Consider the following 13,805-nt stretch of genomic DNA (forward strand, 5'->3'; position numbering starts at 1 on the left):
TAGTTGAATTTGGAACACCTTTACGGAGATCTGTCATTGCTCCTGGTTCTACAGCCTGGTTGTTTTTAATCATTCAGTATGTCTGGAAACTTATATATTCTCTAGTACTGTATTACCTGCTATTTTAACCGTTTTAACTACTTATTGTTAAATTGTTTTGATGATTTTGTATTTCCATTGTTGTCACCCGCCCTGAGCGTGCTTGCGAGGAGGGCGGGACACAAATAGATATAAGTAAATAAGTAGATAAATATATGAAGCTTCTCTAAAATCCAGTTTGGTGAAGTATTTAGGAGCGTGGACTCTAATCTGGGAGAACTGGGGTGATTTCCCACAAGCGCTGCTCCGCGCTCACTCTTCTCTTTGGCCCGATGGTAATCGCGCTAACAAAGGACTCGTAGAGTGATTCAGCAAGTGATTCAGCTTTATTGGAAGTAACGAGCAAGCACTAACTCAGTAAGAAACCAGAACAGAAAACAGTGGGAGCTTATGCTCCTTTTAAACATAACCGGGCTAATGTAGCCACGCCTATTTACAAATAACAACCAATGAGATTGTTAGGATAAAGACCAATGGGAGTCTTTCCCTCCTAGGGAATGGTATCGTTCTGATTGGTCGCTGTTACGAAGCGACCAATAGGAAGTTCGCTCAGAGGAGCCCTGGTCTGGCTCGAAGCTTAACATGGGAGTCCTATGAGGTGATTCATGTAATCATTTCAATACATTACAATTCCTCCCCCCTAAGTTAAGCCATCATCCCAATTGTTTTATTATTTACATACATACAATCAACCTTTGTACATCAGTTATTCCAACAGTATTTACACTCATAGTCCTTCAGATAAGTCGGCATTTGCCGCGAACGCTGGGACCTGCGGAGCGGTGCAGGCTCCATGGGCAGACAAGGTTGTGGGTCAGAGTGGGGTTCACTACAGCCTGGATCAGGCACAGACTCGACTGGGATTTCAGCCCCGCACACAGGGTTCTGCCCTGACTCGGGGACAGTACCGGGCCTTTCGGTACTCACCGCCTGCTCTGGGGGTGTCCACTCGACATCAGGGGATTCAGCCGTCGGAGAGTCAGCGCTGTCCCTAGCCCAACGTCTCCTTAACTGATCTATGTGGCGCCGCCATATTCGACCGTCAGCTAACTGCACCACATACATTCGAGTACCCACAGAGTCGGATATAACCCCAGGAAGCCACAAGTGCCCGTTTGCATAATTTCGTGCGAAAACCTTGTCCCCTTTTTCAAACATGCGCACCTTCGGTTGCGCCGTGGTACGCTCGGATTGCTCTTCAGTGAGGTCTGGGTGCATTCGGTTCAAACGGGTCGTGAGTCTCCGCCCCATTAACAATTCGGCCGGACTACGGCCTGTAGCACTACAGGGGGTGGTGTGCTGCAGCAAAAGAAAGGAGCCCAGCCTCTGGCTCCAGTCCCCTTCGTCCATTTTACCCAGGGCCTCTTTGGCCGTCCTGACCATCCGTTCGGCTTGGCCATTAGATGCCGGATGGAAAGGGGCCGAAGTCATTTGGCGTATGCCATTACTCGTGAGGAAGAGCCTAAATTCCTCAGACACAAATTGAGGCCCGTTGTCACTGACGATGACGTCAGGCAACCCGTGGGTGGCAAAAAGTCGGCGGAGCGCATGGATCACAGCAAGTGATGTGGTCGATTTCATATGCACGACCTCCAGCCATTTGGACATAGCGTCCACCACAATTAGGAACATTTGCCCTTGGAGAGGGCCAGCAAAATCTATATGCAATCTGGCCCAGGGTTTACCAGATGACTCCCAGCCTTGGGGTGTAGCTTGTGGGGGATCGGGTCTGACTTGCTGGCATTTGGGACACCCTCGTACCCATTCTTCGATCTCTTTGTCCAGCCCCGGCCACCAGACATACCCTCTGGCCAACGCTTTGGTGTGTACCATACCGGGGTGACCCTCGTGCAGCGACTCTAACACTCTCGTCCTGAGTTTGTCAGGAACCACCACCCTGTTCCCCCATAATACACAGCCCTTAGAAATGGATAGTTCATTTTGACGGCTTTTGTAAGGGCCGAACTCCGGTTCAACGCTTCCAACCGGCCACCCCCTCCAAACCCAGTTTAATACTCGGGACAGCACGCTATCCTTGGCCGTGTGTGCTGCAATGTCCCTGGATGATACCGGGGGTCGAGGAAGCTCCTCAATTGCCAAGACCTCACAGGCGGGGGCAGGGTCTGCGCCAATGTCCGGCACCGGGCACCGGCTGAGGGCATCCGCATGCCCAATCGCTTTCCCAGGCCGGTGCTCTAAGTCAAAATCATAAGCCTGCAAAAATATCGCCCATCTAAGCATGCGTGGGGACATGATGTTTGGCAATTGCTTATCGGGCGCAAAAATCCCCAGTAGCGGCTTGTGGTCAGTGACCAGCAAAAATCGTCTGCCAAAAATAAAATCATGGAACTTTTTGACAGCCGCTACCAACGCCAGACCCTCCTTGTCTATCTGGGCATAGTTCCGCTCTGCCGCAGATAGTGATCTAGAATAAAAAGCGATAGGCGCTTCGCTCCCATCAGGCATCAGATGGCTTAAAACTGCGCCTACTCCAAACGGTGAAGCGTCAGCAGCTAACACCAGGAGCTTGTGTTCATCATAATGCGTGAGTACGGCATTAGATGTCAGCAGCTCCTTGACTCCCACAAATCCCTCCTAGGGAATGGTATCGTTCTGATTGGTCGCTGTTACGAAGCGACCAATAGGAAGTTCGCTCAGAGGAGCCCTGGTCTGGCTCGAAGCTTAACATGGGAGTCCTATGAGGTGATTCATGTAATCATTTCAATACATTACAATTCCTCCCCCCTAAGTTAAGCCATCATCCCAATTGTTTTATTATTTACAAACATGCAATCAACCTTTGTACATCAGTTATTCCAACAGTATTTACACTCATAGTCCTTCAGATAAGTCGGCATTTGCCGCGAACGCTGGGACCTGCGGAGCGGTGCAGGCACCACGGGCAGACAAGGTTGTGGGTCAGAGTGGGGTTCACTACAGCCTGGATCAGGCACAGACTCGACTGGGATTTCAGCCCCGCACACAGGGTTCTGCCCTGACTCGGGGACAGTACCGGGCCTTTCGGTACTCACCGCCTGCTCTGGGGGTGTCCACTCGACATCAGGGGATTCAGCCGTCGGAGAGTCAGCGCTGTCCCTAGCCCAACGTCTCCTTAACTGATCTATGTGGCGCCGCCATATTCGACCGTCAGCTAACTGCACCACATACATTCGAGTACCCACAGAGTCGGATATAACCCCTCGTCTTCTCTTCTAAAAATGTGAAGCTTTTCAGTCAGTTTTAACCATGTCTGGCCTTTTTTCCCCTTTATGCTAGAGACCGGGCCTGGAGGATGGCTCCTTACATACGATGGAGAAACAGGTAAATCATATCCTGGGAATTAGAGGGTTTAAGCCCTATTTGCATGTCTAGCAATCTAGCAACAAGAAGCATCATCTTTTTTTTTTTTAAACCAGAGCAGCAATTCTTGCCAGAATTAACCCCCTCTCCTTTTAAAAGAAAGACATCACAAGAAACCTGACTGGCTAACAGGAATGCTGGGAATAATATTTGCTCTGCTTTGCCAGATACAAGATCTTCGGAAGCAACTGGCCGAGACAACAGATGAGAAGGAGAATTTGGGGAAAGAACTGGAGTTCCTCCGGAGCCGTCTGTCATCCCTGGAGGTACAGGAGCAGAGGGGAGTGGCTGAAGGCTTCTTATTAGTCGAACATGAAATGTTGCCTAGCCTAAAGTGCTGAGTCAGCATCAACGGCTTTAAAAGTGCAGGAGAAAGCCTACTGGCCCTCTATGTCAACAGAACCCCATTGAGCTGGTAGCTGCAATACCACCTGCTGATGTGACCTTGGGTCAGTCACAAGCTCTGGCACAGCTGTCCTTGAAAAAGAGCAGTTTCTGTCAGAGTTCTCTCAGCCCCACCCACCTCACAGGGTGTCTGTTGTGGGGAGGGGGAGGGAGAGGAGTTTGTAAGCCGCTCTGAGACTCCCAGTGAAGGGCCAGGGGGTATAAATCCAATCTCTTCTTCTTCTTCTTATGACCACCAGCACTGGTGGAGCTGCAGAGCAGGCTGGGTAGCCATCCCAGTGGCACCCCCGTCCCCCAGCACAGTCCCTAACTGGAGACGTCTACTCCTTGTATGGCCACTGGACTAATATATGCATAGTTTCATGTTCCACATTTCCTTGAGTAGTAGGAAAACTCTGGAGCTTCTTTATGGCTCCGGCTTCCTTGTGAAGAGAGCACACTAGTGTTTCTGCTTATTTTATTTGCAAATATATGGGCTGAGCAGGTGGGAAGCAGGCAGGTCCTGCTAAGCAATACCTCCCCCCCACCTGCTTCTCCACCACTGGATTCCCCCCTGGATTCCCCCCCCCCGGTCAAGCACCAAGCTTCCCTTAGGACCCCCAAGGTTGTAGGTTGGTGTGATTTCAGGGGACCCCCTTTTTGAGACCCTCTGCACCAAACAGCCCCGGATCTTCCCTTTCTCTGCTCTTCTCACTTTCAGAATGAGAAGGAGAACACCAGCTATGACATTGAGACACTGCAGGATGAAGAACTGTTGGAGTTCCCAGGTAGGGGCCTGTGCCCTGCTCCCCCACCCCATTAGCCCCGGAGAATCTAGAGCAGGGGTGTGGAACTCATCTGTTACGAGGGCCGGATCAGACATAAATGAGACCTTGTTGGGCTGGGCCACGTCTGTCATAAAATGTAATGCCCGGTAGCGGAGATATAAACTTCATAAAGGACGCAAACACAGAATAGAAACATGCTTAAAACATGAGCACTCTTGCAATATTTTGCTTATTTAACAGTGTCTGATAACGGACACTTCTTGCTCTGAATCATTGCATCAAAATGTCTGTGCTGCTGCAGTCTTGAGTGTGCTGTTCAGGTGTGTATCTGTAAGCTGCAAACCTACGATGATGCAGCAGCAGCAGCAGAACTGGAAGAAGCAGCAGAAGGCAGCCCAGTTCCACTGCGGGCCTGATAGAAGCCCTCTGGGGGGCCCTGAGCCACACGTTTGACACCCCTGATCTAGAGCTCTGTTGGATCACATTAGTGGTGCATGCAGTCCTGCATCCTGTATCCCACAGCAGCCAACTATATTCCTCTGGGGTGGATGCCCACAAAGCAAGGCACGAAGGCAAGAGCCCTTCCTCAGCTGTTCCCTCTATAGCAGCTGGAATGCAGAGGCAGACTGCCTCTGTACATGGAGTATCCATTAACCCATCTTGGCTAATAGCTTCTGCTCTGCAAGGAGGACCCTGCTGTATCAGATCCAAGGTCCGCCTAGCTCAGCGTCTTCCAAAACAGATAGATCTCCTTTCCAAGGTATATTTGCTGATCTTATGCTAAGTCCTGCCCAGAGCATGAGCTCAGGATCTTTTTTGGTAACTGAATTATTTGGCTTTGTATTTTTTAAGGGCCCACCTGCTCTAGGTTTTTTCCATAATTTAGCATAGATAATGAAGAGCTTGCATTATTCATTAAAAAATCCATGGTTGAGTTCTTCCTAGATTGAACTACTTCATGCTGGAAGATAGGGGAGAGGAGATCACATTAAGAATGTCTCGGTAGCTTCCCAGGGAGAAGATTACTTTTTAGGGACTACCTTTCCACATACAGGGATTCCATTAACCCAGTCCACAGATTTCCTCAGCAAATCTCTCGAGGGCTGCTTTGTGTGCGCCACTATCCATCCTATGAGCTTTCATGAGTCGCTGCTCACTCCCTGCCACAAATTTTCTTATACCCTGCCACAAATTTTGTTAGTCACTCTATAAGGTGCTACTGGACTGTTACTCTTTTCTACTGCTTTAGACAGACTAAAATGGCTACCCATCTTGATCGATGCAACTTCTGTTAGCATCACACCTTGTGTCAGCATCCTATGGTTGCAGTTGCACTGAATAATGGGTTTGTAGTTTGCACTGCAAAAAACCCACAAGCACGCAAGCTTCTGGGGCCTGCATTTAAGAGACGCATAATGTGTTTGAGTATATAATTTACAGCCACCTCACAGCACAGTCATAACAAATAACAATTCTATGCTAAGGAGTTAGGAAAGACAAAAATTAACAAAAGTATCTCAAGGATTTGTGAGTGGTCTGGTCTCTTGTTCCCGGCTCTTACCATTCTCAGACCTCTTTAGCTCCAGCAAAGTGGCCCCATTATGTACCTTCAGGACAGACTTGGGGACCTTCCTCCACTTCTTTTCAACAGGGGCTGAGCTGCTGCTATCAAAAAAAAGCTTGAGCACCTCTACAGAGGAACTCTTGGCCACCCTGCAGGGCCAACTGCAGTCCCTGACTCAAAAGAACAAAGAGCTGATGGAGAAAATACAGGTACATTCTTCTTCATTGATTTCGATGTCAGTTTTCATTTACTATAATTCATACTGTTTTGAAGCCATAAATCACTTAGAAAAAGGATACTGAACAGTAAGCAATGAATAAATCATGCAAACAAGATCAGGGCTGGCTCTCCCGCTAGGCCAACTAGGCACTCGCCTAGAGCGGCAAGCCCTGGATGGGGGTGCCAAAGTTTGCCTCCCCCCGTCAAAAGCCAGCACCGATCCCCGAGGCTTCCTTCCACGTCCCTCCTGCCTGCCCGCCCAGACCCTCTCCAGCAACCCAAGGCCGGTGGGGAGAGGCGCCGGCAGAGCGGGCGCATGAAGAAGGGAGCCCGTGCTGGGGCGGCACTTGCCGCCGCCTGCTGGGGGACCCAAGGCTGCTGGAGCTGCTGTAGGTGCCACCAGGCAGGAGGTAAGCGCGCCCTGCTGCTGGCGCCTGAGCCAGCCAGGCAGCCCTCCGCCATGGGATTGCACGGCCCTTTACCCCCTCGCCCACCTACCTCCTCCCACCGCAGGCACTTGTGTGGCGGCAGCGGTGGCAGCTCCAGCAGCAGGTAAGGAGTGCTGCCAAGAGGGGGTAAAGGGCCGCATGGTCCCGGGGCGCGCTGAGGTGGAGGGCTGTCTGGCTGTCTGATTCACACAATCCTCCCCCCCCCCCGTCTGCAACCTTGAGGCCGCGGGGCTTTTTTTTTGAGCGCCCGGCCCCCCTGCCACTGGGTTCCTGGTGCGGTGGTCTCCAGGCCCCACCGGGAGGTTGGCATCTGCAGCCTGCAGCCTCGCCTAGGCCGCAGCCTCGCCTCGGGCCGGCCCTAAACAAGATGCCTTTTCACCATCCGACGTACTTCTCCAATCCATCTCCACAGAGTTTCTGCCTGGGCCTGTGTGACTGACTGTAGTTTAACTCACTTTGTAACCCCAAAGAGGGATGGTTAGTAGCAGGGGTCATTTCATAGAAAAAGAGGTGCAGGAGCTCATTAGCATAACTGATTAGCATAACTTATTTGCATATGCCACACACCTTGACATCACCGGAAGTGTGTCAGAAGGCAACACCCACCGCTCAGGCTCCACTGGACTGTTTTGGATTGCTAGCTATTTTTGGGGGGGGACATGCAGATCTGCCCTCGCAGAGGAGGGAGAGCTTGTACCTGAATAAAACTTGGTCTTAAAGGTGCCACTGGACTGTTTTGGACCGGGGGGCTGGGGAGCTCTGCAACTTACCTGGCTGCTTCTTGCTCTGACTGAGGGCTGCTGGGAGCAGGGGGCGGGGCTTGTTGCATGTGCCCACCCCCTGGGCTCTATACTGCCGGAGATCCGCTCCTGTGCGCTCCTGCAGGAAATGACCCCTGACCTTGAGATTTGGGGGTGGAGCTTCGGGAGGCCTGGTTTTGGAGAGAGGAGGGACTTCAGTGGGGTATGATGCCATAGAGCAGAGGTGTCGAACTCATTTGTTACGAGGTCCGGATCTGACGGAAATGTCACTTTGTCGGGCCAGGCCAAGTGTGCCAGGTACTGGAGATAAAAACTTTATAAAGGTCACAGGCAAACCCAATTAACAATATTACTTTTTTTTAAAACTCAAAATATAAACATGCTTAAAACATTAACACTTTTACCGTAGTTCCTTACCAAATCTCTCTGCTGCCCTCCCTCCCACTTCCGCCACCCATTACACATTAGCACTGGGACAGTATGCGGGGACATAATGCCCACCCTCGGTCACCTGGCAATAAAGGTAATGACCAGTTGCTCGAGGGCTGGATAAGAGCCCCGGATGGGCCGGTTGTGGCCCACGGGCCATATGTGTGACACCCCTCCATAGAGTCCACCCGCCAAGGCAGCCATTTTCTCCAGGTGAACTGATCTCTGTGGTCTGGACCCACCTGGACGTTGGCAATCTTACACATTCCACATTTGTCCACAGCTAGACCTTTTCAGTCGCCACTCTGGGGTTACAGAAACGTCTTCTACAGGTGGTTCAGATGGTCATGGTGGTGATGGTCTGCCAGGCAGTCCTCCTTCAAAGAGTTGTGTTTTGTTTTGTTTTTAATAATGGAACCTTCTCCTAGGACTGGAATGGCTTGATGGACAATCAGTAGAACTTCCAGTTCTTTCCTGCATTTTATAATGACTTTAAACCTGTGCTTTCCCGATCTTTATGGATTGTAAGGGGTTTCAGGCTAACAGGAAAGTGGAATATTAATATTTTTATTTGAGCAACAATGGTCAGGCTAAAAGAGAACAAATCCTACTTGTTGGTTTGGGATCTAAAATGAACCACCTAATTAGGAAGGGAGGAAAGGCATGAGGATAGAGGGGGAGATGACAGGGTTCAAGGTTCCGGGGGAGAAGGTGTCTCCAGATATTAGTTAAACACTTGTGAGAAACCAGTGGTTATTGAAAGTAGGGTTGCCAGCCTCCAGGTGTGGCCTTGAGTCCCCCTGGAATTACAGCTGATCTCCACGCTACGGAAATCAGCTACCCTGGAGAAAAGGGACGCTTTGGAGAGGGGGGGGCTGTGTGGCATTGCCCCCTGCTGAGGTCCCTTCCCCAACTCCATCCTCCTGAGGCTCCACCTCCAAATTTGTGGGAATTTCCCAGCCCAGAGATGGCAACCCCAGGAATGTGCCAAAACCGAGGGGAAAGAACTTGATACCTTATCGGCAGACTTTATGGCATGCCGTAGAGTCTAGGTGAAATCCCTCCCTAAATTTTCCCCTCCTCAGGTACCTCCCCCAAACATCCAGGAATTTCCCAGGTCAGAGTTGGCAACCTTAATTGAGAGATAGTGAGTTCCAAAGCAAAGTGGCCTTCAGGGAGAGGGTGAAGGAGAGAATGTGATGGGCATGCCTGCCCACCTACTGTTCCCCCCTGTATGGAGCAGCCCTCCATGTTGGACGCACGGTCTTTAGCCTTCACAAGCAGCTCTGCCCGTAGAGTTGTATTTCAAGACACTTGTGGTACAATCCTGCCAAATAAGGACTAACTCAGGGAATGTCTCCCATGGCTCCATGGGTCTCTTTCCCCACCAACCAACTTCCCCTTTTGCACAGATCCTGGAGAATTATGAGAGGGACGAGAGTGACGCGGATGTTTCTGGCGACTTCATCCCTATCATCTTGTATGACTCACTGAGGTCGGAGTTTGACAAGCTGAAGGCGCAGCACGCCGAGGCCCGGGCAGCCTTGGAGGCTACGGAAGGGGGCACCACCACCAGCGAGGCCTCCTGCGAGCTCATCTCAGCGGAGGCTTACGAGAATCTGAAGTCCGATTACGAGCAGCGGATCCGAGCCCTCAAAGAGGCTCTGGAGAGGAGCGGCTCCCCAACCGATGGGAAGAGCACAGATCAAGAGAAGAGGAACTCTGGCTTGGGGATGGAAGAGGAGAAGGAAGTGATGGGGAGCGAGCTGGACAAGATGGCCAAAGAACTGAGCGAGACCCAAGAGAAATACCAGGCTGCCCTCAAGGAAGCGAGGCTCCTTCAGGAACAAATTGAGTTGGGAATCCTGTCAGTGGAGGAGAGGGATGCTGTGGAGAGCTCCAGAGCGGAACTAGAGGCAGTGAAGGCTGCCCTGCACCAGGCTCAAGAGGACCTGAAAGAGCGAGACCAGAAGGTGAAGGACCTGGAGGGACGGCTGAAGGAGACAGCTGCGCACGGCTCCCCTGCAAAGGAGTATGAGGAGATGAAGGCCTCCCTCGTCGTCTCCCTGGAGGAGGCCTCCAGAGAGAAGGAGGCCCTGCTGACAAGGTGCAGCTCTGCTGAGGCGGAGGTGAGGGAACTGAGAGAAGCCTTGAAGGAGAAGATCCGCGAGATGGAGAAGGCCGAAGGAGGCCTCTCAGAAAGCCAGAGCCTGCGGGAGGAAGCCGGCAGATTGCAGAGCCAGCTCCAGGCCGCAACAAAGAGGAACGAGGAAGCGCAGGCTCAGGTGGAGAAGCTCAAAGAGGGCCACAAGAAAATGGAAAAGGAACTTCGGGCCGCCGAGGACAGGCTGGCCTCCCAGTATGTCCCCAAGCAGGCGCATGAGGAGACAGTGGCGAAAGCGAGGTCTTCGCTTTCAGAGGCCGAAAGGCAGCTGGCGGAGCTGAAGGAGAGGCACACCACCACCCAGAAGGAGCTGGCGGAACTGCAGAAGAAGTCAGAGAGCTACAGACGAGAGTCGGTGCCCCTGACGGAGCATGCCCGTGCCAAGGAGGCTCTGGAGGGCACCTTGTGGGAGCTGAAGGCCAAGTCTAAACTGCTGGAGCAAGAGCTGAACGCCAAGAACAAGGAGTTCACACGGCTGCAGGCGGAGCTGGACGCTGTCCGGCGGGACACTGTCTCCAAGGAGGTCCACGAGCAGCTCCGGGCCAGCCTGCAGGGCGAAGTGGAAGCGCTGAACGCCAAACTGGCCGATCTGGGGCGGAAGCACGAGCGCACCTGTACCGAGGTCTTCCAGGTGCAGCGTGAGGCACTCTTCATGAAGAGCGAGAAGCACGCAGCCGAGGCTCAGTTGGCCGCGGCAGAGAAGCAGCTGAAGAGTTTGCGGGCCGAGTCGGACCGGATCCAGGAGCTGCACAGCCACATCGAGGACTCGGCCAAGCTGGTCAAGGAGAAGGACAAGAAGGTGAGGAGTGAGCGCTTGGGAGGGAGGGGGGGCGAAGGTCTTGAGGCCGAAGAAGAGGGGTCACGGCTGGCGTCCACAGTGAGTAACTGTCAGACATAAGGGGGGGGTCACCGTTTTTTGAGGGCCTGTCACTAACCTCCAAGGGCCAGCATCTTCACAGATGGAATGCAGTATGAAATTGCCTCCCGGAATCTTTTGTGCTGCTGCTACTACTGCTAATACTTATGAATCACTGAGTCCCCGCTACCACAGAGCTCTGTGCGATGTACAAAACATAGTAAAAACATTAAAACCATAAAATACGTACATAAATAATGCTAATCCAGCAATCCAGGGGTCATTTCGTAGAAAAAGAGGTGCAGGAGCTCATTAGCATAACTTATTAGCATAACTCATTTGCATATGCTGCACACCCTGACATCACCGGAAATCCAGGCTCCACTGGACTGTTTTGGATTGCTAGCTATTGTGTGGGGGGGGACATGCAGATCTATCCTCACAGAGGAGGGAGAACTTGTGCCTGAAGGTGGGCCGGGGGAGGTGCTCTGCAACTTAACTGGCTGATTCTTGTTCCTCATGGCCCAACTGAGGGCTGCTGGGAGCAGGGGGCGGGGCTTGTTGCATGTGCCCACCCCCTGGGCTCCTTACTGCCGGAGCTCCGTTCCTGTGCGCTCCTGCAGGAAATGACCCCTGCAGCAATCTAAAAAGATCAAGTGGCGAAATTACAGTTTCTTCCCCATTCTGGTCTACAGCCACCTCATGGGTAAGGAGAGGAGGAATAAAACTAGCTGATGGAAAGGGAGTAGGAGGTGGGTGCCAGCTGAGATGGAAGCCGTCGCTGTCCTCAGCCAAAGGCCTGGCGGAACATCTCTGCCTCACGGGCCCTGCGGAATTGCATAAGGTCCCGCAGGGCCCTGATGTTGTTTGGCAGGGAGTTCCACCAGGTTGGGGCTAGTGCTGAAAAGTCCCTGGCCCTGGTCGAGGACAGTTGGATGTCTTTGGGGACCACCGGGGACCACCAGCAGATTGCTCTCCAAGGAGCATAGTGCTCTCCCTGGGACATATCGAAGGAGACGGTCGTGCGTCAACTCACCTTAGAGGTGCTGCCAAATCCCACAAGCAACCAACCTGTACATCATGGCCAGAGGCTTCCGAGGCAGGAAAAATCTGCTGAAGAGGACAATTCTGGTTTACAGGCTAATGAGCTGCTAAGTTTTGAAGTGGAGGCTTAGTTTTTTAAAAACTAAGAGCCAGTATGGTGTAGTGGTTAGAGCATTGGACAAGGATTTGGGAGACTCAGGTTCGAATCCTCACTCTACCATGGAAACTCACTGGGTGACCTTTGGCCAATCACATATTCTCAGACCCATATACCACAAAGGGTCATTGTCAGGGGTCATTCAGTAGAAAAAGAGGTGCAGGAGCTCATTAGCACGACTCATTAGCATAACTTATTTGCATTTGTCACCACCCCCTGACATCACCGCAACACCCACCGCTCAGGCTCCACTGGACTGTTTTGGATTGCTAGCTATTGGGGGGGGGGGGTGTACATGCAGACCGTTCCTGAGAGGAGAGCTTGTACCGGAATAAAACTTGGTCTTAAAGGTGCCACTAGACTGTTTTGGGCCGGGGGGGTGGGGGCTCTGCAACTTACCTGGCTGCTTCTTGTTCTGACTGAGGGCTGCTGGGAGCAGGGGGCGGGGCTTGTTGCATGTGCCTGCCCCCTGGGCTCTTTACTGCCGGAGCTCCGCCCCTGTGCGCTCCTGCAGGAAATTACCCCTGGTCATTGTGAGGATAACTTGGAGGATAAGAGAATGGGTCCCCGTTGGTCAGAACGGTGGGGAAGAAATGAAATGAACTCTCCCTGAGCCGGCCCTGGCTGGGAGGGCGGGGTATAAATTTGCTAGTAAATAAAATAAAATAAATAATAAAAACAAAGCCAACGAAAGGGGGTGCCCCTGATAACTAAAGGGTGTTTTGATACAAGGGGGGACAACTTTGGATAAAGAACGGGCTGTCCCCACACTTCCTCCTCCTGTTCTGCAGATCACAGAACTCTCGAAGGAGGTCTTCAAGTTGAAAGAGGCTTTGAATGAACTGTCGGAGCTCTCCGGCCAGGCGGGGGCTTCACCCAAAGCGGTCTCGCCCCAGAAGTCAGAGAGCCGGCAGGAGGTGGCCATGCTCCGGGGCAAAGTCAGTGACCTGGAGCAGCAGTTGGTGGTGAGTATCTGGTGGGAAGGGGAGAGGAGACACGGCCGTGATATGAAAGGGATGCCCGTTCCTCGTTGGTCCCCAAGACCTGGTGTTCCAGGTTAGATTCCCTCTGTCTATCCCATCTTGTGCTCAGCCCGGCTGAGAGCTGAATGCTTTCTAGGTGTGAGCAGGGGTCATTTCGTAGAAAATGAGGCGCAGGGGCTCATTAGCACAACTCATTAGCACAACTTATTTGCATATGCCCCACCCCCTGACATCACCGGAAGTGTGTCAGAAGGCAACACCCACCGCTCAGGCTCCACTGGACTGTTTTGGATTGCTAGCTATTGTGGAGGGGGGGGGGAAGACACGTGCAGATCTGCCCTCACAGAAGAGGGAAAGCTTGTACCTGAATAAACCTTGGCCTTAAAGGTGCCACTGGACTATTTTGGATTGATAGCTGGGGGGATGGAGCGCACAGATCTGTGCAGAAAGGAAGAAGAGAAAAAAAGAGAAGGAAAGAAGGAGGGAAAGAGGGAGAAGGAAATAAGGAGGGCTGCTTCTTGCTCTTTGTGGCCTGGGGCTTAGGGAAA

At 52.1% G+C, this 13,805-nt stretch overlaps 1 protein-coding gene across 1 annotated transcript in view; it reads left to right on the top strand.

Moving 5' to 3' along the window:
• Window positions 1-13,239, top strand: part of ANKRD24 (ankyrin repeat domain 24) — a gene marked incomplete at its 3' end in the record, with an annotated part of 53,629 nt that extends 40,390 nt beyond the window's left edge. Inside the window, exons 12-17 of the mRNA XM_015410656.1 lie at window positions 3,376-3,420; window positions 3,627-3,725; window positions 4,565-4,631; window positions 6,283-6,404; window positions 9,466-11,016; window positions 13,066-13,239. Of these exons, the coding sequence (XP_015266142.1) occupies window positions 3,376-3,420; window positions 3,627-3,725; window positions 4,565-4,631; window positions 6,283-6,404; window positions 9,466-11,016; window positions 13,066-13,239 (2,058 nt within the window). The remainder of the gene's footprint in view (window positions 1-3,375; window positions 3,421-3,626; window positions 3,726-4,564; window positions 4,632-6,282; window positions 6,405-9,465; window positions 11,017-13,065) is intronic.
• Window positions 13,240-13,805: the final 566 nt, after the last annotated feature.

Source organism: Gekko japonicus, unplaced genomic scaffold, assembly GCF_001447785.1.
Source record: "Gekko japonicus isolate JY-2015 unplaced genomic scaffold, Gekko_japonicus_V1.1 scaffold4680, whole genome shotgun sequence".
Classification (NCBI taxonomy): domain Eukaryota; kingdom Metazoa; phylum Chordata; class Lepidosauria; order Squamata; family Gekkonidae; genus Gekko; species Gekko japonicus.